At 36.7% G+C, this 26300-nt stretch overlaps 1 protein-coding gene across 13 annotated transcripts in view; it reads left to right on the forward strand.

Moving 5' to 3' along the window:
* MFF (mitochondrial fission factor) overlaps positions 1-21659 on the forward strand; it is a 33029-nt gene extending 11370 nt beyond the window's left edge. For 3 of the 13 annotated variants that reach the window (XM_030804065.1, XM_030804066.1, XM_030804067.1), the window contains 7 exons: positions 3595-3683; positions 6055-6129; positions 10571-10729; positions 14579-14611; positions 16164-16223; positions 19462-19546; positions 20777-21659. In XM_030804065.1, the coding sequence (XP_030659925.1) occupies positions 3595-3683; positions 6055-6129; positions 10571-10729; positions 14579-14611; positions 16164-16223; positions 19462-19546; positions 20777-20908 (633 nt within the window). In that variant the 3' untranslated portion in view covers positions 20909-21659. The remainder of the gene's footprint in view (positions 1-3594; positions 3684-6054; positions 6130-10570; positions 10730-14578; positions 14612-16163; positions 16224-19461; positions 19547-20776) is intronic. The other 10 variants (XM_030804069.1, XM_030804070.1, XM_030804068.1 and 7 more) reach the window with 5 other exon arrangements.
* The last annotated feature ends 4641 nt before the right edge of the window (positions 21660-26300 follow it).

Here is a 26300-nt window from a genome sequence, read left to right on the forward strand (position 1 = left end):
CCCTTAACACAGATTATACTTAGAAAGCAGCAGCCTTAGAATCTGAAGGATAACACAAAAGCCATGAATGTCTAACAGAAGGCCCTAGACCTGTAATTCTACCGTAAAGAAGTAGCAGATGGTTATTGGTGCCCAGTTCAATTGATATGACAATACTAAGGATGTGAAGCAAAAAACCATAGCTATATGACATATCCTAAAACAAATGCAGAAGGGCTCCCAGGGACTGAGTGAGTATTTAAAAGGGTCCTGTGGAAGCTTAGAAAATCAAGAACTTCATGAATATGGGTCTGATCACAGTTCAGTGATGGGTTCTTGACTTCTTTTTCCTTCCTCATCACTTCTGGAAAGAGGAGCTGGGACTGCAATGAGCAGAATGGAGCAAAAGTCTGGAGAGAAGAGGAAAAGCTGAATTGTATATATGTATATACATTCATGCATGGAAAATTCAGAGATGTACACTTGCATTCTTTGTATAGCTACAGTTTTATGGCCCTCTTAGCACAAGCATGGTCTCGTCACTCCTGACAAATTGGGCTATGTGTCCTTCCCAAAACCTGCAGTCACTGGCTTAACTGTTCTCTCCATGATTCGTGATTTTAAATTTTGGACAGTGAACATGTTGGAGAGGGAAGATATTTATCCCAACTGTTCAGTCTACATTGATAATTTGTACCTTTCCCCCTTCTGCATAGAAGTCCCACAGAAAATGGGGATGAGTACAGAGGAAAAAACACTAAGGCTCTGAGTAGATTCCTGAAGAAGAAGTGGGCTTTGAGCAGACTGAGAGAATCAGCCATCAAAAAACCTAGAGGACATTTACTTGCCCAGGAATTTATGAACAATCAAATTTAACTTGGGGCGTAAGCATATTAAAGAAGAATTGTATGCATGCATGCAAAGTGTCTACTGCTACGTGTTATATAACTATGTAGCACTAGACCCTGTGACCCAACTTCCAGGAAGCTGCTTGAACCTCGGAAACTATTTCTCAGCCTCAGGGATGGATAAAAGTAAGTGCATAATCACTGAAGGATGATTCTGGAAGACATTTTAAAATTTTGCATTGAGGCCAGGCACAGTGGCTTACATTTGTAATCCCAGCACTTTGGGAGGCCGAAGTGGTTGGATCTCTTGAGGTCAAGAGATCACCAAGCCTGGCCAACATGGTGAAACCCCATCTCTACCAAAAAATACAAAAATTAGCTGGTCATGGTGGTGTGTACTTGTAATCTCAGCTACTCAGGAGGCTAAGGCATGAAAATCTCTTTAACCCGGGAGGCAGAGATTGTGGTAAGCCAAGATTGTGCCACTGCACTCCATCCTGGGCAACACAATGAGACCCTATCTGGAAAAAAAAAAATCTCAGATTGAAACAAAACAAACATCCAGGCCGGGGGTGGCTCACACCTGTAATCCCAGTACTTTGGGAGGCCGAGGTGGGTGGATCACTTGAGGTTAGGAGTTCAAGACCAGCCTGGCCAACATGGTGAAACCCCGTCTCTACTAAAAATATAAAAATTATCTGGGCGAGATGGCATGCACCTGTAATCCCAGCTACTCGGGAGGCTGAGGCATGAGGATTGCTTGAACCCAGGAGGTGGAGGTTGCAGTGAGCTGAAATAGCACCATTGCACTCCAGCCTGGGGAACAGAGTGACACTCTGTCTCAAAAAAAAAAAAAGAAAAAGAAGAAAAACATCCACCTGGGATTACAGGTGTGAGCCACCGTGCGTGACCAAAAACCTCAATAAATATTGATTGATATTTTGAAAATCTTAATTTTCAAGTCCTTTAATTCACACACTATTTGTTTTTTACTATAAAGTTTAATTTTTTAAAAACCATAATGTCGGCTGGTCACAGTGGCTCACGCCTGTAATCCCAGCACTTTGGGAGGCTGAGGCAGGCAGATCATGAGATCAGGAGTTCGAGACCAGCCTGGCCAACATGGTGAAACCCTGTCTCTACTGAAAATACAAAAATGAGCAAGGCATGGTGGCACACACCTGTAATCCCAGCTACTCAGGAGGCCGAGGCAGGAGAACTGCTTAAACCCAGGAGGCAGAGTTTGCAGTGAGTTAAGCCAAGATTGTGCCACTGCACTGCAGCCTGGGCGACAGAACGAGACCCTGTCTCAAAACAAACAAACAAAAAAAACCATAATGTCGTCATGGCTATTTTAGTGGAGGGTTTTTTGTTTGTTTTGTTTTTTTAAGTATTTTTGTTGGGCGCAGTGGCTCACACCTGTAATCCCAACACTTTGGGAGGCCAAGGTGGGCAGAACACTTGAGCTCAGGAGTTTGAGACCAGCATGGGCAACATGGCAAAACCCCCATCTCTACAAAATACAAAAATTAGCCAGGTGCGGTGGTGTGTGCCTGTAGTCCCAGCTACTTCAGAGGCTGAAATGGAAGGATCACTTGAGCCCAGGAGGCTGAGGCTGCAATGAGCCATGAGCATGCCACTGCACTCCAGCGTGGGTGACAGAGCAAGATCCTATCTCAAAAAAAAAAAAAGTATTTTTAAATAAGCAGAAAAGTTAATGATTATCACTGTTCTAGTTATCCATTTCTATGTAACAAATCATCTTAAACTTAGTGGCTTAAAACAAACAAGCCTATGTTTTGCTCACGCATTCTGTGGGTTAGGTATTTGCAGTTGCCTTGAAGGGAAAAGCTTGTTTCTGTTCTTCAATGTCTGGGGCCTAAGCTAGAAGTCTCCAAAGGCTAAGGATAACTCAACAGCTGGAGCTGCAGTTATCTGAAGGTTTGCTCACTCACATGTCACTTGGTACTAGCGGTTGTCTGGGACCTCCATTAGGGTTGTCAGCAGGTGCACTTACACATGGCCTCACTGTGTGGCTACTTGGCCTTCCTTGTGACATGGTGCCATTCTTCCAAATGTGAACAACCTGGGGAAAGAAAGGCAGAAGCTGTACTGTTATGACTTAGCCTCAGAAGTCACTTTGCATCATTTCTATAGGAGTCACCAGCCCTCTGAATTTCAAGGGAAAGAAACAGATCCTGTCTCTTAATGAAAGAAGGTCAAAGATACATTTCGTAAGAAGAGCATGTGGGATTAGAGATTGCAGGCACTCTGGAATGCCAAAACCATTAAGCTAGATACATTTTTAGTCTAGTTTTCAAATATTCAACCAAATCTTAATTTGTTACAACCCTAGAAGCCGGGAACATTTATTTATAATACAGATACTCTCCATTTCCTATATGTGCCTGTAAACACTTTTATAAATTGTTCTTATAAATAAGTATATAGCATAAGATTAAACAAATAATAATAATTGTACCAAGTAAAACTGATACCTAAAAAGAAACTAAAGTAGCGTTCTTAAAGTAAATAGACATTCCTGTTTATCTGCATTATAGTAAGTAGGGTGTGTGTGTGTGTGTCTTGTCTTGTTTTTAAACCAAGTCTGTCAGTAATACACTGCCTGGCAGCAATTCTTGGTTGCCTTTTCTTAGTTCGTTGTAAATTTTTTAAGTAGCCTTGTATCGAGGTTCTTTTGATGCTAAGCAGCTACTAGCCTACTAAGAATATTTCTATTTCCTTCCCTCTCTTTGTGCCTTAACAGATCCGAGCAGTTGGCAGACTAAAAAGAGAGCGGTCTATGAGTGAAAATGCTGTTCGCCAAAATGGACAGCTGGTCAGAAATGATTCTCTGTGAGTAGAAGCACTAGCATTTTATCTCGTTTGTAAGTTTTCTCAGGATATTTTCTGTACCCGTGTTTTTCTAAATAATTACTTCGTGTAGTTTTTAAAATTTGTTTTACATCAATTTTATATTTTTGTAATACTATTTGTAATCTTAAAATCTGGCCATTTTGTTGGTCCTGAGAATTTTTAAGTAGCCTTATCCTTTCCTGTGTAGTATGATTTGCTAATTAAGTTATCATAAGATGGTGAACTGGTCCATTCCAGCTTTGCTTCTAATGAGCTGCGTTAAACAGTGTAGCAAGACGTGTAGAATTTTTTTCTTTCCAAAAGTATTTTTTAGCTTTCTCCCTTACGATTCATTGAATTTTTTGGTCCTTTTCATTTTCAAAAAATACAAGTATGTTGTTTAAAAGACTATTTGTTTAAACCTTTCTTTTTCATTTGGTTGTATTATCAAATTCTGATCTTAAAGCTACCACAAGATTATTAATGTTAGTGCTTTTTTACTTTTTTATTAAAATTAATGGATTTTTACAAACAAAGTGTTCCTTGAAAACTGGCAGAATTTTAATCAGAAAGTCATTGTCAGTCGTGGCTTTTTAAATAGATTATATAAATTAATATTTCTTCCTCGTTAATGTTTTGGCCAATTTTCGTGAACTCATGAACCACGTGTGATGGCAAGCATCATGGAAGTTTCTGTGGAAACTGAAAGAACCAGGAGATGATCATCTCTTCTGAGAGCGAGCAAATCTAGATAGAAGCAAAACATTTAATTTTATTTACAAAATAACTAGAGGACAATACAGTGATTTATATTATAGCATATTAATCTCTAGTTTGGACCTCTCTAAAGAGTATAGGGGTACAGAAGGGGTTTTGATGGGGTTAGGGTCGTTGATACTCAAGGTAGAGAGAGGATTTTTTTTTTTTCAAATCCTTGCTTTGAAAGAACAAGGAAGTTCTAATTTCTATATAAATTATTTGCTTGCCTTATTGAAATTCCATTCTCTTGTGTTAGGTGAAAGGAGAACTAAAACTGCTCTGATTTCTTATAGAATATTGAAATATCTCCTAAGGTAGTTAAAATTATTCTGAAAGACTGTGTAGGAAGAGAGTAGGTTAAAATGAATATATATCTCCTTCAGGGAATGCTTACTGCAAGATTCAACCATTAGTAATATAAAATTTTTTGATTGTGTTTTCCCTAAAGGCATCTGGTTAGCAGTGATGTCAGCAGCCCCATTAAATCCATGTTTTCTAGACTATTTCCAAATGTATTACACAAATGGTAAAGAGGCTATATCATTTATGGCTAAGGTGGCTTCTTGATCTGCTTTAGAGTGATTAAACATACACTCAAGAGCTTTAATTATTTTCTTTTTGTGACATTATCCTAAGGCAACAAAGATTTCTAGTAAGCTTTTCCACTTTATAAAGATGTGCCTTACTATTTAGGTTCTTGGCTACTTTGACATTTTATATTAATAAAAACAAGATTATTGTAATATAGCACCACTCTTATTTTTTCTCCTGAAGTATGTATTATTGATAGCTGCATTGAACTGAAGAGAAAGGAAACCCCTTTATTATGTATGAAAACCAGTCCAGTGAAGTATAATTTAGAGTAGATGATATAGATATTTTTGCATTTACCCAATAACATAAGTTCCTCATAACAGAAAAGATTTACAGTGTTAACTAATACTTGATTTTCTTTTTTTTTCTTTAAGTTGCTTTAATGACATTTTCTAAATTTTTAGTAAAACTGAAAATCTCATTTTTGGTAATAAGAGTAATGAATCTTTATACATTTTCACAGTGAAACACTTAACATTGCTTAACCGTATTTTTCGTTATGGTTGTAAAGTATATTACCATGTTATATATGTACTTTGTTAATAATGTAACTTTGCCCTTCCTTTTCCTACTGTTGTTAATTTTATAATTTACAATTCATCTTTAAGAATCTACATCTTACTAACTTTAGAATTTTGTATAATGAACATATTATTCAGTGTTGTTAACGTAGTGAGGAAAAAACAATTGAAATAATACCTCTATTAAAATAATTATTAAACTCTTACTATCTTTACCTACTTTAATGTTTTCTTTGTAACATGAAATTGTTGTGCATCATAGTGCATGAAACTTTGCCTGTCTCCACTTTATTTTATTCCATGGCTTTAAGAATAAAAGTGCAAACGGGTATGAGAGCAGGAGCACTGGCCTTTGTTTTCTTAATTACTTTGAAGAGGCAATAAGATTATCGTTTGCTATTAGCACAAAAGTGAATTCTAAACAGTAAAATCAGATCTAGCTTTTTCTTTGCGTTATAAAAGCTGAATATGTAAAAGAAGCATAATTATTATTTAAGGTGGCACAGATCAGATTCTGCCCCAAGAAATAAAATTTCAAGGTTCCAGGCACCGATTTCTGCACCGGAGTACACGTAAGATTTTATCTGCTCTGCTTTTGACAAGTAGTTGTTTTGATTTTGAAGGATTATGTTGATACTAATCTATTCACCAGGTAATTGACATATGCTATCCTAATTATCTTCCTGTTTGGCTTTTTAGTACCTCTGTTTCAGGATTTCTCAAACTGTCATGCTTTATTAAAGAAAAAAATAAGTAGACCAACTAAGGAAGTTATATATGATTTTGCATGTGTTGGTGAAAGGAACATGGAATATAATATGCACATAAGGACCAAGCATCCTTTTTTGTTTATTTTGCTTTGGTTGGCATAATAGTTCTCGACAGATTCAACTTCACCTGGTTCAGTGATCCCAATTTTTTTTTTTTTTCATTTCAGCACACTGTCTTTTCTTCTTCTATCTTGTTTCTGAAGGAGAATGGAGAATAAGTGTGGTTTGTCATTTATTTTATAATCCTATAGATTAAAACGATGCTCGGAAGCATTTTTTTGCTATTATTAAACCCACTCTTTCCATGTGACAAAATAAGGTATGGGAATGACTCACTCATGGAGCAGAACATTTTGGTATATAATACAAGTATTCAATAGCTAATACAGTTCTTAAGCAGCAGAAGAAACTCCACCGATAGCCAACAGTTTTCCTCTTATTCTGGTTCTATTATTGTGCTTCGAGGAACTATTCAGTTGCCATAGATAGTGGCAATATATTAAAATTTCTTCTCTATTTAAAATTCCAAGAGAAATTAATATATTTATGTTTTAGTGAAAATTTTTTCTCTTTATTATTTTACCGTATTTTTTGGAAGAGTCTGATGCCTCACCGAAGAGGTTAAATTCACAGTTTGAGAAACATTATTCCTATGAAAACTCAAAGAGGTACTTGACTTTGAACTTACTTTTAATAATGACATAGTTATGCCAAGTAATTTTTTATTTAAATTTTAGTTCTGACAATTGGCTGGTGTGTTTTTTTGGTTGTTGTTTTGTTTTGTTTTGTTTTTGAGACGGAGTCTCACTATGACTTCCAGGCTGGAGTGCAATGGCGTGATCTCGGTTCACTGCAACCTCCGCCTCCCGGGTTCAAGCGATTCTCCTGCCCCAGTCTCCCAAGTAGCTGAGACTGCAGGCACATGCCACCATGCCCGGCTAATTTTTGTATTTTTAGTAGAGACAGGATTTCATCATATTGGCCAGGCTGGTCTTGAACTCCTGACTTCAAGTGATCTGCCCACCTCGGCCTCCCAAAGTGCTGGGATTATAGGCATGAGCCACTGCGCCCAGCCCTGGTGTTGTTTACGTAATTCTTATGTGATAAGATTTCATGTAAGCATGAGGTAGAGCTATTACTAATGAAGCATGGTAAACATCGGTGCTTTCTTCAAAATTTTCTAATCTTTTCTTTTAAAAAGGTAATGTTGAGACTTTGCTATTTTATAGTATCACTGGAATCAGTTTATCGAAGTGCATTTTTATTAAATTACTAATATATATATAATGCCATTTACTTAATCTTCTCAGTGCCTTTGCAGTATGTTTACTTTTTTATTTTCCACAATAGTTCACTTGTCAAAACAACAGAAACAGAAAGTCACTAAACCTTGGTTGAGTCCACGAGTGGATGGAGATGAAAGCACTGTTTCCCTCCACAGTTGATACCTGTGGAGTGCATTTTAACTCCTGTCAAACTGATTGCTAAAATGGAGCTTATTCTTTCTTGTTTTTACATTTATTTGTAAAAAAGACCAACAAGACTGCTTAAAGTTTTAGAAAGGAAAGACAGTTGCTAAATTATTTACTGCCTCTAATTACTAATGTAGTTTTGGCGATCTTATGGTGATTCATTTCATCTGTAGATGGAATTAAATGTTACCAAACAAGGGCATTTAATCTGTACAACACTGGCAAAGTAGTCATCAATTAAAAAAAAATACTCCCGATTTTGTTTTTGCTGTTTATGGAGGATTGCCATACACATGAATGAAAAGCTAAATTTTTTTACTAATCTTTGAAATGTTAATTTCTTTTGAGAAACAACTAGAACCTCAAGTTATGTTTTTGATGCTGGTTTTTGAGGAAATAAATATCTTTACTAGTATTGATAAAAACTTAATTTCATCTTTTATCTTTCTACATAAGTATTTTTCATATTAAATTATAACTGAGGATCATGTAAGGTTTTTTCTCATTGTATTCCAATTTCATGTGATCGTAAAATCTTAGAATTGAGAGAAATCCTATAGATTGTTTTAGAATCCAACCTTCTGCATTCCATCTTAGGAACTCTTTGCAGTTAGTCTGAAGTAAGTTTATGTTTGACTATAAGATGACCTCTTCATTTCCTATATATGGACAGAAAATACTTGTACTTTTACAGTTTAAATTAACAATTCATTATTGTTTGTTTCCGGCAAAAGGATTTCTCTTAGAGGAAGTAACCCTTCTTTTATTTTAATTTTTAATGGGCCAAAATCCATTAAGTTTTTTTCATGGATTTGAGTTTAGTTCATTCATACTGTTGCCCCAAGATTATAATTCTAAATATTGATTATTGTAGCCTTTAATATGTTAGTATATAGCTGGTTTATTTATCAATACAGAATGATACACGAAGTGTTCAATTTAAACCCCCAGATGCAAAGACAAAGTACAGATTAGTCCTTTAAAACTTGCTTGAGTGAATTTAGGCAGTTATGCTGGCTGCTCTATCAAGAAGAGTGTAAGATGGATTGTTTGTTTATGTTGATGCAGAACTGGCCATTGTTTAATTCTCACAAGCAGTAAGAGCTTCAAGTTTTCCCAGTGCTGCCTAAAGAGAATTCTGAGTGTAAGACTAATATATAGTTTTGTTTCACAGATAGGATGGTTTTTTTATTTGTTTGTTTGTTTCTTTATTTGTTTTTACCCTTCTGAAATGCCCAGTATGGGTTTTGCCAATTACCATGGAACAGTAGATAATGTTGGCTTATATGTATTCCCAGAGATTGCAAGTCTCTAGACGGACATTTGAGGTCACTAGTCATGAAACTGCATCTGAAAATTTGAGTTTATCTTGACACCATTAGGCCTAAATCCTATGGTGAATCAGGCTTGATAGATTAGTTGCTTTATATGTTAAGGTTTGGCTTAGATCTTCTAAGTAGTCTTTGAAAAACGTGGTTTTCATATTATGGTACTTCTCTCTTTGGATCACCAAGCCATTCAAAGTTATTCATAAAACTGTGAAGGAGATTTTGTTTTTTAATTTTCTGGGACTCTGGGAATAATATCAGATGACTGTAACTATCCTGTCAAAAATTATCCCACTTATTTTGTAGTTTCCAAACAAATACATGCTGTTACAAAAGATTACACAGTCAAAATAAGAGATTTTCTTTTTTCAATTGTTTACCATCTGCTTTGTTTTTATTCTTTCAGATGTAATACACATTGGATGACGTTTAGCCTGATGTTAGTTTTGCCTTGACGTTGAGAATGTTGAGCCCTCATTCCACTGTCATAGTCCTCTTATTGTAACAACCCATCTGCCAAGTCTGTATGTCAGTTAAATAAATACCTCACAATAGATAATCATGCTGTAACATTAAACAGCTCCCTGAAAATACTGACACAGATCTTAAGAGTTTAGGTTAGAACCATAAGAATTGGTTCATTCAGCTTTCAGAAAGCACTGGCAGGGGAGTCAAATGAAATTTTGAATCTTAGCCCACACATGAAGAACGATTAAGATTATTGTCACTAAGAAGCCCAGAAATGGTTGTCAGCCATTGATAATTTAAGAAGTATCCTTGCCTTCTTTTGCTGTATTCACAGATTTGGGAATATTTTTATGCTTTAGTCATTTAACTAGAGAACATATGCTTACTATAATTAAACAATCAGGATGCTTTGTTACCATTTTCTAAGACTAATTCGTCCTTAAATCAGTGTCATTTACTCATCGTAAACTTCAACTTGCTTCATTGGCTTTATGAAGTATTTGAAATGGTGTTTTTATGGAATCACTTTTGATTCATGTGTTTAAACTTTGACATCTGTATGTGAGAATTCCCTGTCCTACTCTTCTAATCATCCATAAGTTGACAGCAGTGTTGTTTCTTAGAAGTTTGGTTTATTGAATTGGAATATAAACATGAAGTAAAGAATGCTGCTTCTCTAATGGGAGGGGTTGAACACATTCATTGCTGTAGTTCTCTTCCCTCTCTACAGTTCTTTCATATTCAGTTTATTTATTTTGATGTTTAGGGTTACAAAGTTGTAAGTGCTGCCTTGTAGCTAGTTTTTGAAAACAATTCAAAATGTTTATTCTTTGACTGTTTTCTTGTGGGGAGAGTGAAGGGTGGGAAACGGGGGCAAGAACACTAAGGAAATAAAGATAAAGACTGCTCGGCTGAAGTTTTATAAAAATCTGACTTGCGTGTTTTTCTCTTCATTTGCTGTGCTTGTGTAAACAGTGTGACACCATCGCCACAACAGACTCGGGTCTGTCCTCCCCATATGTTACCTGAAGATGGAGCTAATCTTTCCTCTGCTCGTGGCATTTTGTCGCTTATCCAGTCTTCTACTCGTAGGGCATACCAGCAGATCTTGGATGTGCTGGATGAAAATCGCAGGTGATTGGCCATCCGTGACTCTTGACAGCTTTGTTGCATATTTTTTGGCCTCTTGTTCAGTGGACTGTGGTGTCTTTCTTTTCTGTTTTTACCTTCTAGCCTCTTTCTAAGATGCAATGGTTTGAAACAGCTTGCTTTACTTTCTTTTAATTTGAAATTATTGTCCAAAATTCACATTTCACAAGATTACATTAGCTTTCCTTCTGTCAGGGAGAGTATACATAGAAAGTGTAGTGATTTTTTTCAAAGGCTTTTGTAGCCTATTCTAAGTATTTGATTCCACTCGGGGATATGCCAAGGGGCCCCGTCCCATTGGATTGAGTGTTAGACTGAAGCTTACTAGTCCTCGTTAGTTAGTCTTTTGATGTAATCATTTATGCTACTAATATGATTGGATTAATAAAGCAAATCTGAGGAGGTGATGTCAGCGCAGCTGCCGGGACACTTTTTTCCTTTCCTCTCAGCTACGGATTTCTAGGCTTGTTTTGAAAATTCCAGGTGTTATCACCTTTTTGATAATACTGGTATTTTTCAATGTTGATAATTTATCTCACTTTTGAACATCTCCAAGTAAAATCATCAGTAGTATACTTAGACTTATTCATACAAATAGTTTTTTTGCAATTATCTCAAGTACTTTTTGTCCTCGCTTTATTACTACATAATGTTTTAAAGGAAATTCAGGGAGCTTTTTTGGCATAGTGTGGGAAAGATAGAGTCAGTTTCATTTCAACTCTGAACATTTATCTAGTGGCTTCTGGTAGTCAGGGTTTGAATTTTCATGATTATTTAATTGTTACTTTTTGCATGTTGAAGATTTCACAATAAATTAAGCTGGCCCTTCTAATAAATCCTGTTTCTTACCTTAGGAACAAATATGACTTCTGGCTTGCACTGAACAAACTTTTTCTTGTTGAGTGCTTGTAGTCCTCACACAGGCCCTGGGTATGTCACCATACTTCACAAGCACCTGTCCGTGCTACTTACCATTGTTGAATCCAGGGCCTTTCTGAGCCTTCCCAGAGTTGACCTAGTGCTATGCATTTGGGCCCAAGGACTGAAAGCTGCACTAAGAAGAGCTTAAAAAGAAAGCTCATGGCATGAGGGTATGGGGAGGAAAATTATATATACATGTATATGTATAGATGTGTTTTGTTCGTTTGTTTTTCCCCAAGGGTTTAGACTCCCTTTTTATGCTTTTTGAAGCCTCAAAGACGTTCTTAGACTATTGGGAAGCTGTAAGAAGCAGCAAGGTTCAGAACAAAAAGCATGGATTCAGGGAGTCAGTCAGAATTAACCCGGATCCACCCCACTGCATAGCTGCGTGATGGCCTTGAACAAATTGCTTAGCTTCTTTTGGCCTCACTTTTCTCTTCTGTTGAAAAATAGAGAGGAAGGGTAATAATATCTAGCTTTGTGAATTCTTGTGAGGATCTTCTCCCCTCCCCCACCTTTAATTATAATATAGGGATAATGGCCTCCAATTCTTTATTTAGTATGGTAGGAGATCTTTCAAACGATATTGCATATAAAGTAGCTGGCACTTAAGAACTAATACTTACAAGGGCCTGTTTTCTCTTCCCTCCTTAAAACAGATTTATTGTCCATCAGCCAGCTTGTTTAACTTTTTAATTACAGTAAGTCCTTAGTGGAGACCAGATTATTAGGTGCGAGTATATCATATCAAATGCTATTACATTTAAAATATCTGAATGAGAGATATTTCCAAATATTGTATACGCCGTGGCTCACGCTTGTAATCCCAGCACTTTGAGAGGCCGAGGCGGGCGGATCATGAGGTCAGGAGATCGAGACCACGGTGAAACCCCGTCTCTACTAAAAATACAAAAAAAAAAATTAGCCGGGCGTGGTGGCGGGTGCCTGTAGTCCCAGCTACTCGGAGAGGCTGAGGCAGGAGAATGGCGTGAACCCCGGGAGGCGGAGCTTGCAGTGAGCCGAGATTGCGCCACTGCACTCCAGCCTGGGTGACAGAGCGAGACTCCGTCTCAAAAAAAAAAAAAAAAAAAAGTAATAATAGCTAGATAGCAAAGTCACAGTACATTAAAATTATATGTCCCAAAAAGTAAAAAAAGAAAAAGAAATTATTTGTTCCACCTCCTCCCCACCAGCATGTACACAGTTCATTGCAATAATGTGGAACTTATAAAAATATGGATTTTTTCCTCCATAATGGAAAAAAATTGTGCCTCAGAGTCAAATGTATAAAATCAAAAATCATAGTAGTATAAATTTTGTATTTTTTTAATAATGAAAAATATTTTTGGACTTTAAGTGAAATTTTATTTCACTTTTTTACATTGTGATGAATTGATAACTCTAAAAATCCCTTTTCTGGGAAGGAATTCCCTTTTCTCATTCATTTCAGTAAGTTTTTAAGAGTTCTTGAAGGAGTTATATTAATAATGCTTTGCTCCTAGATCTGTAGCATTAGTTATTACCTTGGAATCTGGAGGGTTAGATTCTCATCAGTCTTATTGATGCTTTCAGTATTGAAAGGATTTTTTAAAGTTGTATTCACTTAGGATCTCAGTGTTGAGCAAGATTTTATCAGAATTTTAAGTGCCAAATCAGTTTTTATTTCCTCTGTGAGAAGTATCTGGCATGACTTTTCAGATATAAGAAATAGGAATGTGAAATTTGGATAATGTTCTACTTGCATGATTATAAAATAATACTGCTTATGAAATTTTAAGTGCTTCTATGTTCCTTGCTCTGTAGATCATTTTTTCTTTTCTATTTTATTACTCTTGGCTATTATGCTAATGCAATACCTTATCTTTGGTCATATGCCATCACATTAGGTGTAGTTAATTTAAACTAGAACTATTTGGCAGAAAAAGAAAAAAGCTTTCTGCTTGCTTTATCACTATGAAATAATGCAGATTCACAATTCCTTGACGTAAGAACTGTGTTCAGTTTACATTTTAAAGGACGCTGTCAAAAGGTTTGTGTACCATATATTTTTTTTCTTACAAGAATGTAGATGATCTAAACCAAGCTCAACGTGAAAACCAAGTTAAATCCTAGGTGTACATGTTAGAAAAGTTTATTTACACAGGTGAGTGTTACGCATTTGGAAAACTGATATACTGAAAATTTACCAAAGCACCAGGTGTGTCATTTGCTCAGGTGCAGAAGAAATTAAAATATTATTATGATTTGGTCCTTAACTGGTTAGAAAATGCCCGTCTCTCCCTATATCTGTTAGAGCTATGTACCTCATTTTACAATGTAAAATATTAGCATCTTAAAAAAGAAACTTAGTTCCTGTGTAAGAACATTATTTAAATATTGATAGATGAGTCATGCTTAGCTCTTATTTTTAGGAGGGGCTTGATTATTTTTATACAGTTTTTCCTTAACAGATTGTACCAGCTTTGAGTGAATAGAATAAGAAACCAATGTATGAATAATTTATATTTTTGGCAAGTATCCCTATAAATATACAACTTGGAAGACCTAGAAATCCAGAGTTGCAGTGGACACAGTGTTTGTTATTTATAATTTTTCTCTTTAAAAAAAATGTATAATTCCTGATCCCCAATTAAACTGTTTATTTTCTGTAGCAGATTACATTTTTATAGCAAAGAAACACATATTCTGTTACGTCAGAGCATATTTACTCAAAAAATGTCAGTACGCAAGTTAGTGATGGAGCTTGGTGGTAGCCTTGGATTTCTTTCCCTTTTGCCACTCTACAAAACATACTGTTGAGAAGATTTTATGTATTAAATCATACTTATTGTAGAAAATGGTACTTGAATGAAGTTTCTAACTTTGCCACATACCTGTCTAATTTACTTTTATATTATATGTGTCAATTGCCAGTGTGAGAAGACAAAATGAAATACGTTGTGAAAGGTAACTGTATTATTTTCTGGCTCTGCGTTATAAAAGGGAAATCTCTGTAGCAGAATATGTCGAATATGACAGACCCATTTGAACATACTGTGTGCATTTTAAAAAGCTTTAGGAAGCACACAGTGATAGCTTCATCTAGTTAACCATTTTCATATTAGTGTAATTTAAGATTGTAGTTAAATAACAGGTTTCCTAATGCCACAGAGTAAATATGTTAGTAGGATGAGATGAGTTAAAGACCTGACCTGTCTTAAGCATATGTGGTTTCTCCATGTTTTTTAGCCAGTAAAATAAAAGTCAAACGTGTTTCCCCAAAAAGTCTCTGAATCCCTTATCATCTAGGCTCCAGAAATTTCTTTAAGCACTGGTAGTACCTTTAAGACATGTAGAAGTTAAACATTAGAATTTTCTTACGTGAATTGAATTATCAGAAAATAATGATTTGTATTGTAGTCAAAATTCCACAGCTGTGCCAACTTACAGAAAAAATTAGTGCATTTGGTGTTAAACATTTACCATTATATAATTATTGTCTTGATACTTAATTCAGGCAAAACCAGATCAGTTACTTAGAGAATGAGATATCCAAAATAAGATTTAATAATTCTTCAAATCTTTATATGGATCCAACACTCCAGTCTCCTTTCTCTGCTTAGTAAATATTGCTGATTGTTTCAGGGGGAATTGACCAGTGAACACATAGAAGCTTTTGTTTTCTGATTTTAAAAGATAAAACTTATTGGAAAGGTTACTGCTTATCAAAGTAGAAAGCTAACTGTCCTCTAGCGCCAAAGTATGTACTGAGAATGAGTGGAAATCCCCACCAAGTTTCCCATTGCACCTAAGTCTTCATTTCCAGCAGCCCTGTATGTCACTCCTGGTTGTCTCAAGATCAGACTCAAATTGTGGATTGCACTTCCTGTAATGTACTCTAGCACGTCTCCTGATCTTCTCAGCTTCAGAGTGGAGGCTTGCATTTTCACTCTGGAGAGCTGAGAGTTTGAATGAGACACAGCTGCAATAAGACATCAGGCACTACTCAAAATTAATGAGGTGGGAGGGAAGGAAGTGTGGGAAATGGAGTTTCTTGAAATTTATGAATACAGTCTTTGAGATTCAGAGCTGTTGATACCAGATGAGCAACTGTGGTCATACTGGTGCAGCTAACCAGGTCCTGATATGCTTTTAAAGGTGCTAGTGATTTTTTTTTTCCAACTAGAGGAAAGGAATTAGACTTTTTAAGCAGAGTTGTCCTCTGTCTTAAATTTCATAAAGCACCAAGAAAATTATTTTATATGTTGGTGCTGTTTTGTCATGTAAATATAGATTCCCTTTGTTCCTTTGATCAATAGTAATGTTGAGTTTATGAAAATGATAAAATGGAGGACACATGAGACAAGGATTTTTTAAAGTAGTTGAGAGATATTATATTGTATTGAAATATACAATATAATCCTATTTGACATTTATTTGTCTTGTTTTTGCTTTTATTTTATTACTTCTCTGTTTCCTGATTCTGTCTTGTGCCTTCTCCCGCAAAAACCTGCCTTAGACCTGTGTTGCGTGGTGGGTCTGCTGCCGCCACTTCTAATCCTCATCATGACAACGTCAGGTAAATTTTGAGACTTCGTAATTACCAGGGTAAATGGTTGGCGGAATTTGTGTGTTGCAGGGCATGATGCATGTCGTAGCTATGCCTGTGTTTGTAGCTGGACTTCATTCTACAGCTTTCCTTGATGAGTACCTCTTGCTTCTCTCTAAGAACAATGAATAATCAGTCATGACATTTGGCCAATTAATATGAGGGAAAATGTTTAGTAATTATGGTATGATGTGAACAGCTATTTTATTTAAGTGTAGTGTTAATAGTTTATAGGTGGTTTATAATAATTTACATGCTAAAACAGAAAAAAGTCTTAAATCTTATTTTATGTGCATCATTTTAATGGTTGCCTGAATTGTGCCGAGCATTTCTTTTTAAGTTGTTAATTATCTGGAATGTCACTTTTAGTGTGTGAACAAACCTGTCTTTGTTTGTAAGGCATCATCTTAAATTGGGAGAAATCAGCATTAACAACTTCACAGTTTGGGAAGGCACATATTTAGAAAGGAAATTTAGTTTTAAGCATTTTTATCGTCTGTTGATTTAAGGCCTTCTCTCTTATTTTTGCCCTTTTTACACTTTCAGACACACATAGGTTGAGTGTTCCTTTCTTCCTGACACACACAGGAGCTGGCAGAATGGCACATACAAATACATGCAGTTCTTAAGTGCCAAAATCCCCATTTAGTTTTCCCGTAGTCTGGAAAAACAAAATCAAAAGTTCGTTGGTATTCACAGATGCTATTACTGTATAATTTTTTCAGTCAGTTTTATTTAAGCAGAAATGTATTATCTGTAGCAGTAGATTTAAAACTGGCAGCATCATTTCTGTGCTTAGAAGAAGTTGGTACATTCATTGAAGCAAGAGAAAAGGGAAACATTAGCTGCTCATTAAAACTGAATTCATGTTGGAGGAATTGAAAAGCGCGCCTGTGGTAATCCCTTACCACTCTGCTGACTTGTTTCTTTTTACAATCTTAGTTCAGTTCATTGTCGTTTTCCCTTATATTTTTCTCTAAGTTTGTGATCTTTTATCTTTCTGTCAGAGTATTTTCAGCCAGTGATCTAACTTAGCATTAGAGTTTTTTAGTTCTAATAAATACAGGTTTTTGTTTAAAACACAATGTAAAGTAACATAGTTTTGTTTTAAATTGAATTATATAGGTAAAATCTTTTGTCATATCCTTATATTTCTTTGCAAATCGAGATTTCCTTTTCAGATATCTAAACCTTAGTTAATTCAGGATATAAATTGTGAGTAGTCGCTTTCATTTGTACTTCATTCTCTATGTTCGGTTCAGATCCCTTTAACAATTGCTTCTGTTTGATTTTTTTCCTAATTATTCCTCTGTTATGTGGCCTCAGAGAAAGAGAAGAGTTTTATTTTGAGGATGAAGTGAAGGAAAAGGGAATCTTCAACATTTATTTTTTCCACTAATCATTTGTAAACCCATAGTTCCAGCATCTACTAACTTAGAAGTTTACTTCTCTAACTGGTATAATTACCCTAAGTGCTCCAGGTTGTTTACTGTGTTCTCATGAAATAAGGGGACAGTTAATGAGAAAGCAAGATAATTTAGCCATAGAAGGAATATTTGGAGATGGTTGTAGATTATCTAGAGTCAGTATACACCATCTATTGTTTAAGGTTTTTTGCATACTTCATTAAAGTATTTTTATTACTTTTAACAATATTTCAAAGAAAAGGATTTTCTGAGTAGACTTGTCTTTAACATGTCTGGATGAAAAGTATAATTCTGCCTCATATCCCTTTGTGTGGGTATGTGCTTTTTGTAGTGGGGACTTGCTGGGATAGATATTAGAATAGATGATCCATTTGCCAATTCTCTGGACTACACAGGAGTAACTTTTAATTTAGTTTATTTATATTCTGCTCATTTAGAAAATTTACTATGCCATAGTAGTAGCGGTGGTCAGACATGGAAATGGTGGGGAGACAAAAATATACATGTGAAATAAAACTCAGTATTTTAATAAAGTAAAAGAAAAAAAGAAAATTTACTATGCCATTTTACTAAAATAACAATTTAGGATATAAAATACATGTGAGGTGAATTGTGTGGTTATATTAGTTGTATCTCAATGAAGCTATTAATTAAACTAAATTTTAAAATGTGGAAATCCAGGCAAAGAAGAGGAATGGCATTTGTCTTTGTTTTTCAGAAGTTTAGTGTCATTCACCTAAAAATTAGTGCCCCTTTAGAAGTAACTACATTGGAACAAAAAGTACTTTTTTAATATGCTTTCTCTGGATTTTGTCTTAGTGGTTTTTCAGTATTATTTTATACACAGCATTTTATTCATTATTGGGCCAATTCTGGAGCTAAATGTAGTGGCAAGATGTATTCAGAATATTTTATAATTGTTTCTGCGGGAGAACACAGTAGAGCATAAGTAATTGGAAATAAGAAGTAAAGAATAGGCCAGGCATGGCTGCTCAGGCCTGTAATCCCAGCAAATTAGGAGGCTGAGGTGGGTGGATCACCTGAGGTCAGGACTTTGAGACCAGCCTGGCCAAAATGGTGAAACCCCGTCTCTACTAAAAGTACAAAAATTAGCCGGGCATGGTGGCAGGTGCCTGTAATCCCAGCTACTTGGGAGGCTGAGGTAGGAGAATCACTTGAACCCCAGAGGTGGAGGTTGCAATGAGCTGAGATTGTGCCATTACACTCCATCCTGGGCAACAAAAGTGAAACTCTGTATCAAAAAAAAAAAAAGACAAGAAGTAAAGAATAAAAATGGCAAGACAAGAGGCAATGAGAAGAGGTGATGAGTCTTTTTTTTTTTAGTTAAGAGTTAGTCTACTTTGTGTTCCCTGCTAGTGAGTCTATGCCTATGGGCTTACATATGGACATAAGTTTGTATAAGAATTATATTTTGTTCTATCCTAAGTGGCAGCTCTCAAACCTTTTCAGCCAGGGACCCTTTCTAGCATCGCCAATCCTTTTCTGGCTTGAGAATTTTCTGTTTGTTTCTTTAGTCAGGATTTTTTTCTCATTCTCCAATTTTTAGTGCCCTTTTTCAATATTGTAGACAGTTGTCATTTTAAGCTTTTTTCTTTCCTTTATTAGTACAAATTCAGGTGGTAAAATATTTTAGTAATTCATATTATTAAGTACCAGTTTTCTGAATACTACTTTGAGCATTACACAAAGCATGACGTGGCGTGCCAGTTACTTCGAGTTCTACTTTACTATTCATTTGTATTTGTATCTCTTATCTGCAGGTATGGCATTTCAAATATAGATACAACCGTTGAAGGAACGTCAGATGACCTGACTGTTGTAGATGCAGCTTCACTAAGACGACAGGTATTTAGTGTACCAAATAAGATATATTTATCAGTTATATTCATACAATATTTTAAAGTGATAGTTCTCAACATTTTATTATTTTCTCTTCTGTGGGATCCATGAATTGAACTATATCTATCAAACTAGTAAGCCATAATTGATTTTCTCATTTTGATGAAAGATATATTAAACTACCCTTTACATGTTTTGATCACGGTAAAACAGTATTACCAAGATAGATTAATGTAATTCTGGCTGATAACAAAGAATCTGTAGCAAACCAGTACAGCCATCGGTTGCTTGTTTGGCTTTTGAAATGTGGAACAATCACTTTGGAACCTTTGTTACTGTGTTTAATAACTCCATTTTGGAAACCGCTCCTTGCAGCTTGCACAGCATCCCTGCATATGTATTTCTTGTATTCTGTAATAAATCCTTTCTTAGAACTGCAGTTGCACATTTGTATTTTTTAATATGTACTCCCACAGCCTCGAGTATCACACATACACACTTGTGAAGAAGGCATAGTTGGTTTTCTCATTGTGTCTATGCCAAATAGATATAGCGGGAAATTGGATTAAATAAGACATTTTTAGGTGGAGATCAGTAGGAGAACACAAGCTTAAGCAGGTGGTTGTTCAGCCCTGGGCTTTTCACAGTAAGGGCTAACAGCAAGGGTGGCACTGTCAGCCAGCAGCATTTCCAGCAGCTGGGGAATTAGCCTTCAGGCCTGAAGGGTTTGGGTGCCATATCCCAAAGCCCCCTACAGTAGGTTATTTTATTGGATTGTCTCAGTAACTCAGAGGTGGACAGAGAAGGCAGTTATGCCAGGTTCAAGATGAACAACTGAGGTCGAGTGACAAGAAGTTCATAGGAGAGGCGTAGAAAGGGGAAGGAGTCCCGTATTCTTTCTGCTGTGGTAAGCCTGCCAAAATGCATACTGAGTCTTTTCTGCCAGAATAACAGTAGGTAACCGCTTCCTCACCTCACTATGTAATCAAGTTAGGAAGGAAATACACCCTTCCTAACTCAGAAATCTGAAGAAGGGAAAGGGAAAGGATGTTTAAGTGAATTTAAGCTGTCATGAATGACATGTTTTTCTATGTGTAGTTGTGTTTATTTTGCTGCAAATGAAACTTTCCATGTTTGTAATAATTTGTTGACCTAATTATTATACTACTTAATAAGAATCTGATTGCTCTATTCATTAAAGCCTCCATATTCTGTGTTTGTTTGTTTTTCACTTAGATAATCAAACTAAATAGACGTCTACAACTTCTGGAAGAGGAGAACAAAGAACGTGCTAAAAGAGAAATAGTCATGTATTCAATTACTGTAGCTTTCTGGCTGCTTAATAGCTGGCTCTGGTTTCGCCGCTAGAGGTAACATCAGCCCTCAAAAATATTGTCTCAACAGCTGGAAATATAAAAGATTTGCAAACTTCTTTGTTTCTGTCTCTGCATTGTATGCCATTTTATAGTCCACACCCTGAAAATGTATTTCTTCCAGAAAGTCTGGAGGAAGGACCTATATTTGTAGAAGTAAAGGTATATTCTGTCACTCAGCTGTATTCACGTTTGAGCAGTTCTGCAGTAACACCTGCTTAAAACCCTTTGCATGTTTTGTAAATAGGCTCCAGTTTTGTTTTTTAAAAGGAATTTATTTTTTGTCTCATCAGTCCACCCAACTGATTCTGAATGGGAGAGAGTCTGTAGAGAATTGATTTAGAAAAGTGTCTGTGAAAGAAAAACAAGTATGTTGTCCTGTTTCTCAAACAGTGTTAAGCAGTTTTGTTAATAGACATTTTTGCATTGACACTTCGACATTAACGCTTCCAAAGTCATGGTCTGGTGCCAGATTTAAGAAACTTGAACCACCTAATATTTCATAACCTTCTTCATTAGGTACTTGTACAGATTAATTTCTAACATTTCAGCAGTTTAATATGTGTGCAATGTGTGCAATATGTGCACAATTTCAGCAGTTTAATATGTGTGCAATCTTTCATTTTAGTTTTGCACTTGGTTTTCTATAAAGTACGTTTTTACTCAGTTCATGTGTGAACAATTTAAAAAACTACAGAATAAGGTACAAATGTAGTGTATTTAATAAACTGTCAAGCAAAGCAGTATTTGTCTAGTGAAGGATTTTATTTCATCATTTGTGCGATCAGCTACATTTTGTATCATATTACCTTATATGAGTCTTCCCGTCTCAGGAGCAAGTAATATAATTAATGACATGATAGGTAGCAAGAACCTGCTGTGCTTCCTTTCAGACCTTCATCCTGGTAGTGGTGGCTGTTGGTTGCATTGTAGGTGGTTTTCTAATTTATAATATCTCTAAAGTGGTTCAGGTTTAAATACCTTGAGTTGTGTATACTTCTTTTTTTTTTGAGACGGAGTCTTACTCTGTTGCTGATGCTGGAGTCCCGTGGCATGATCTCGGCTCGCTGCAACCTCCACCTCCCAGGTTCAAGTGATCCTTCTGCCTCAGCCTCCAGAGTAGCTGGGATTACAGGCGCTGGCCACCACACCCAATTAATTTTTGTATTTTTAGTAGATACAGGGTATCGCCACGTTGGCCAGGCTGGTCTTGAACTCCTGACCTCAGGTGATCCACCTGCCTCAGACTTGCAAAGTGCTAGGATTACAGCCACCACGCCCAGCCAGAGTTGTATATACTTTTTTCATGGCAGTATTTATTTGCTAATTATATATGCCAGTGAATTTAAATCTCAAGGCTGGGTGTGGTGGCTCACACCCGTAATCCTAACACTTTGGGAGGCCTAGGCAGGTGGATCACTTGAAGTCAGGAGTTCGAGACCAGCCTGGCCAATACAGTGAAACCCCGTCTCTACCAAAAATACAAAAATTAGCCAGGTGTGGTGGCAGGCATGGTGGCAATAGCTGTAATCCCAGCTACTCGGGAGGCTGAGGCAGGAGAATCACTTGAACCCAGAAGGCAGAGGTTGCAGTAAGCTGAGATCATGCCACTGCACTCCAGCCTGAGTGACAGAGCGAAACTCCGTCTCAAAAAAAAAGTAAATCTCAAAAGAATTAAACCAAGGGAAGCCAAGTGCTAGACAGTTTTAGCTTTCAAAACTTATATTTCCCCATTTTTGGTTCAGAAATGGGTAGAATTCAGTTAGGTGCCACATTCTCCACACATCTTTGGTATCTTTCTTCCAAGGCAGGGAGTTTGGGGAAAGGCAGTTGAAGAAATTCGTTGGATAGAGTTAGATTTAACATTTCTGTTATTGCTTCTTAATCCTCTAAAATAATATCAAGACAAAGATTCTTCTCTGTACTTAGAAGTTTTCTGACTTTTGGTAATGATGCAACTATATTAATTCTAGATTTATGTATACCAGAAGGTAATTTCTGTGGTTATCCTCCAAATTGAAATCACAAAAATGATGAAAAATGATGGATAAGGTTAGTATCTTTTGATGAACAGGCATGAAAAGGATTCCACAAAGGTCAAAAAATGAAATAAAAGCAGAATAGAGAGAAGTGCAGAAGCCCTTTTTTTCCGTCATGATTCTTACCAAAGAATGGACACTTGGAGCTTTCTCCCTTAATGATTGTGCAAGGGGTAGAAGATCGAATTCCCTACCTCAGGCAGGCACCAACTGTAACAGGAGACTCGTGAATGAAGCTAGGACCCCAGCAGACGGTGAATGAAAACTGTTTACCATGCAAAAGGGGACAACCAAGAAACCTGCCTTACCTGACCTTGTCACATATCTAGAAGTAGAAAAGCTTGAATCTCTCTAACTCCAAAGTTAGGATCTCTATTAAACACCTGTGTACTTCCCCTAAAAATTGTTAATTACTGTTGAAACATATTTTGGAGTTGAGAGGAACAAATTCATTCCTGGTTAGTATAACCAGATATTTGAGCTGAGCCTTTCAACAAGCAGAGAAAGAAGAAGAAAATATTCCAGGTGCAGATGATAGAGGGAGAAATGGATACAGTCAGGAGCCAAAGTCGTATCATACAACTAAGTATAGCAAATATATTATTGTTGCACTACTGAAAGTGCCCCCCTCTCCCCGCTTCTAGTAATTGTGGTTGAAGTATGTGCAGGTTGTTTACACTTTGAGGGATAACATCATGGAAGTAGTATATTTTCAAGAGAGCTTTCCTTTTTCCTTCCTTTTCTGCATGAATGTGTGTTTCCAGCTCCTTAACTATACTGATTGCCCAGCCCTTATCCAAAATTCTTTGGACCAGAAGGGTTTTGAATTTCAGAGTTTTTCAGATTTTCAAGTATTTACATATACATAATGAGATATCTTGAGGATGGGACCCATGCCTAAACATGAAATTCATTTATCTTTCATACATACCCTATACACACAATCTAAAGATAATTTTATACAATATTTCAAATTTTGTGTATGAAACAAAGTTTGTGTATGCTGAACCATCAGAAAGCAAAAAGCAAAGATGTCACAGTGATATCTCAGCCACGACGTGGACAGTCGGGTTTTTTGCCATCGCTATCATTCCTGACTCTGAGTGTATATGCTGCCAATAAACAGTCATTTTTTCTTAACACGTTTTCACACATAAATAGTTAACATTAAAAAATGACACACTATTAATACAGTGAAAAAACTGCATTCAAGTAACTAAGCAGCACAGTGGCCATCACCAGGTACCTGCACCAGCTGTTAGACAACAGCTGCAACCAACAACAGCCACGGCGGGTTTCTTGTCCCCTCCGGCAGTGCTGTTGGAGTAAAGATTACTGGACACTATTTTTTTCGGTGAGAAGAAACGTGAGAAGCAGTTGAGAGGCTAGGAAGTGGATCCTGTAGAGACGAGGCATTCTCCTCAGTGGCTTTTTAAAATATTTCTTCCAGAGTCATCTACCTCATGAACAATGTTTTTGTCTGAGAAACCTCTCTTTGATTTTATAAACTGACGTGATTTCTTGTTCTGTTTTGAATACACACTGCTCTAGTCCTTCAAGAAGCCCATCACGTATCTTTTCTTTTTTTTCTTTCTTTTTTTTTTTTTTTGAGACAGAGTCTTGTTCTGTCGCCCAGGCTGTAGTACAGTGGCGCAATCTCGGCTCACTGCAAGCTCTGCCTCCTGGGTTCACACCATTCCCCCCCTCAGCCTCCCGAGTAGCTGGGACTGCAGGCGCCCACCACTGAGCCCGGCTAATTTTTTGTATTTTTGGTAGAGACAGGTTTTCACCATGTTAGCCAGGACGGTCTCGATCTCCTAACCTCGTGATCCGCCCGCCTCGGCCTCCCAAAGTGCTGGGATTACAGGCGTGAGCCACCGCGCCCGGCCCCATCACATATTTTCACCGTGTCATCTGTAGGCACTTTTTCTGCAATGTTAATGTCGTCACTATGATGATCACCTTTGATTCAGAACCGTTCAGCTATTTCACCATGGGCTGATGAACAACTGGAGACCCATCATCGATGTTAAAAACTTCAACATCCACTTCTTCCAGCTTACTGACAGATTCTGAAGGTATATTTTTTACACATATAAGGAGGTCAGACATTTTTTTTTCTCACTTGACATAGGGATTCCTTCCAAGTCACCACCTTGTTTATCATCATCACTGAACATAGTTGCAGGCCAGAGGTTGTGCTGGACATTCACAGCTGTGTCTTTAGTCACTGTGTTCTAGTTGTTGGCAACAGCATATGGCATCCTTCATGCTAAACTTGTTTTGGAAACCTTCTGCGCCATACCCTGTTCACTGCTGCTAACATGCTATTCCAATAAAGTGTTTATATTTACTCATTGATGTAAGGATACCCTGGTCACTGGCCGAATTAATGAAGTCACATTTCTGGGAAAGTACATGGCATAAATATTTTGGGGGGGTGGTGAGAAAATTTATAAGCACCATTGCTGACCCTTGTTCACTAGAGTACAGTGAGCTGTCTTGTTTTTGTTTTAATTACATGACCATTAGCAGTTTGACAATTCATTGAATAAGTATCGAGTCTTCGCTAAAAGCTGGGTACTGAAGATAGGATTCATTAATTCATTCAACTAAATACAATGTTTCTGCTTTGTACCAGGCACTGTACTAAGTACTGTTTACACCAGGAGGGAATAAATATGTTCCTGTACCCCTGGAGCTTATAGTCTAACGGGGGACAGTGAAATTTAAGAAGCAAGCACAAATGAAAATGCAATCATCATTGTGGTAAGTGCTGTAAATGAAAGCATGGTAAAAGAGTAAAGGGAAACCTAGTTTTCATTAGATGGTTAGGAATAGCCTCTCAGAAAAAGTGGTATTTGTGCTGAAGTCAAGGATAAAGAGTGCTGCCAGAGATAAGGCAGGTGGGGGTAGGAATGGGGCTGGGGGTGGGGAAATGAGAGACCTTGCTAAGGACTTGAAGAGGAGAGGGCTGATGAAGCTGATTCCTGTGCTCCTAAATCCTACAGTGATGGACGTACAAACACATGTATGTTACATTATGACAGGAATGATACTAGAGGTTTGGGTAAGTGCTCACTTGGTTTATTGGATCATGAGCACTGGGAAGGCTTCCTCGAGTAGGAGATATTTAAGCTAAGCCTTAAGGACAAATAAGTATTTGTATGGGTGTAGGGAGAATGTTTTTATATAGTAAATGTTCAGAAAAAAAGGCTTATAAGCTCTCGATGTTACTAAATTTATTTAGGTAGCTATAATATAGGTACTGCAAATTATTTCTAGAAACTTAAGCCCAATAAACATAAACAATTGAAATATAGAAATAACATTCAGAAAATTTTAGAT

Source organism: Nomascus leucogenys, chromosome 22a, assembly GCF_006542625.1.
Source record: "Nomascus leucogenys isolate Asia chromosome 22a, Asia_NLE_v1, whole genome shotgun sequence".
Classification (NCBI taxonomy): Eukaryota; Metazoa; Chordata; class Mammalia; order Primates; family Hylobatidae; genus Nomascus; species Nomascus leucogenys.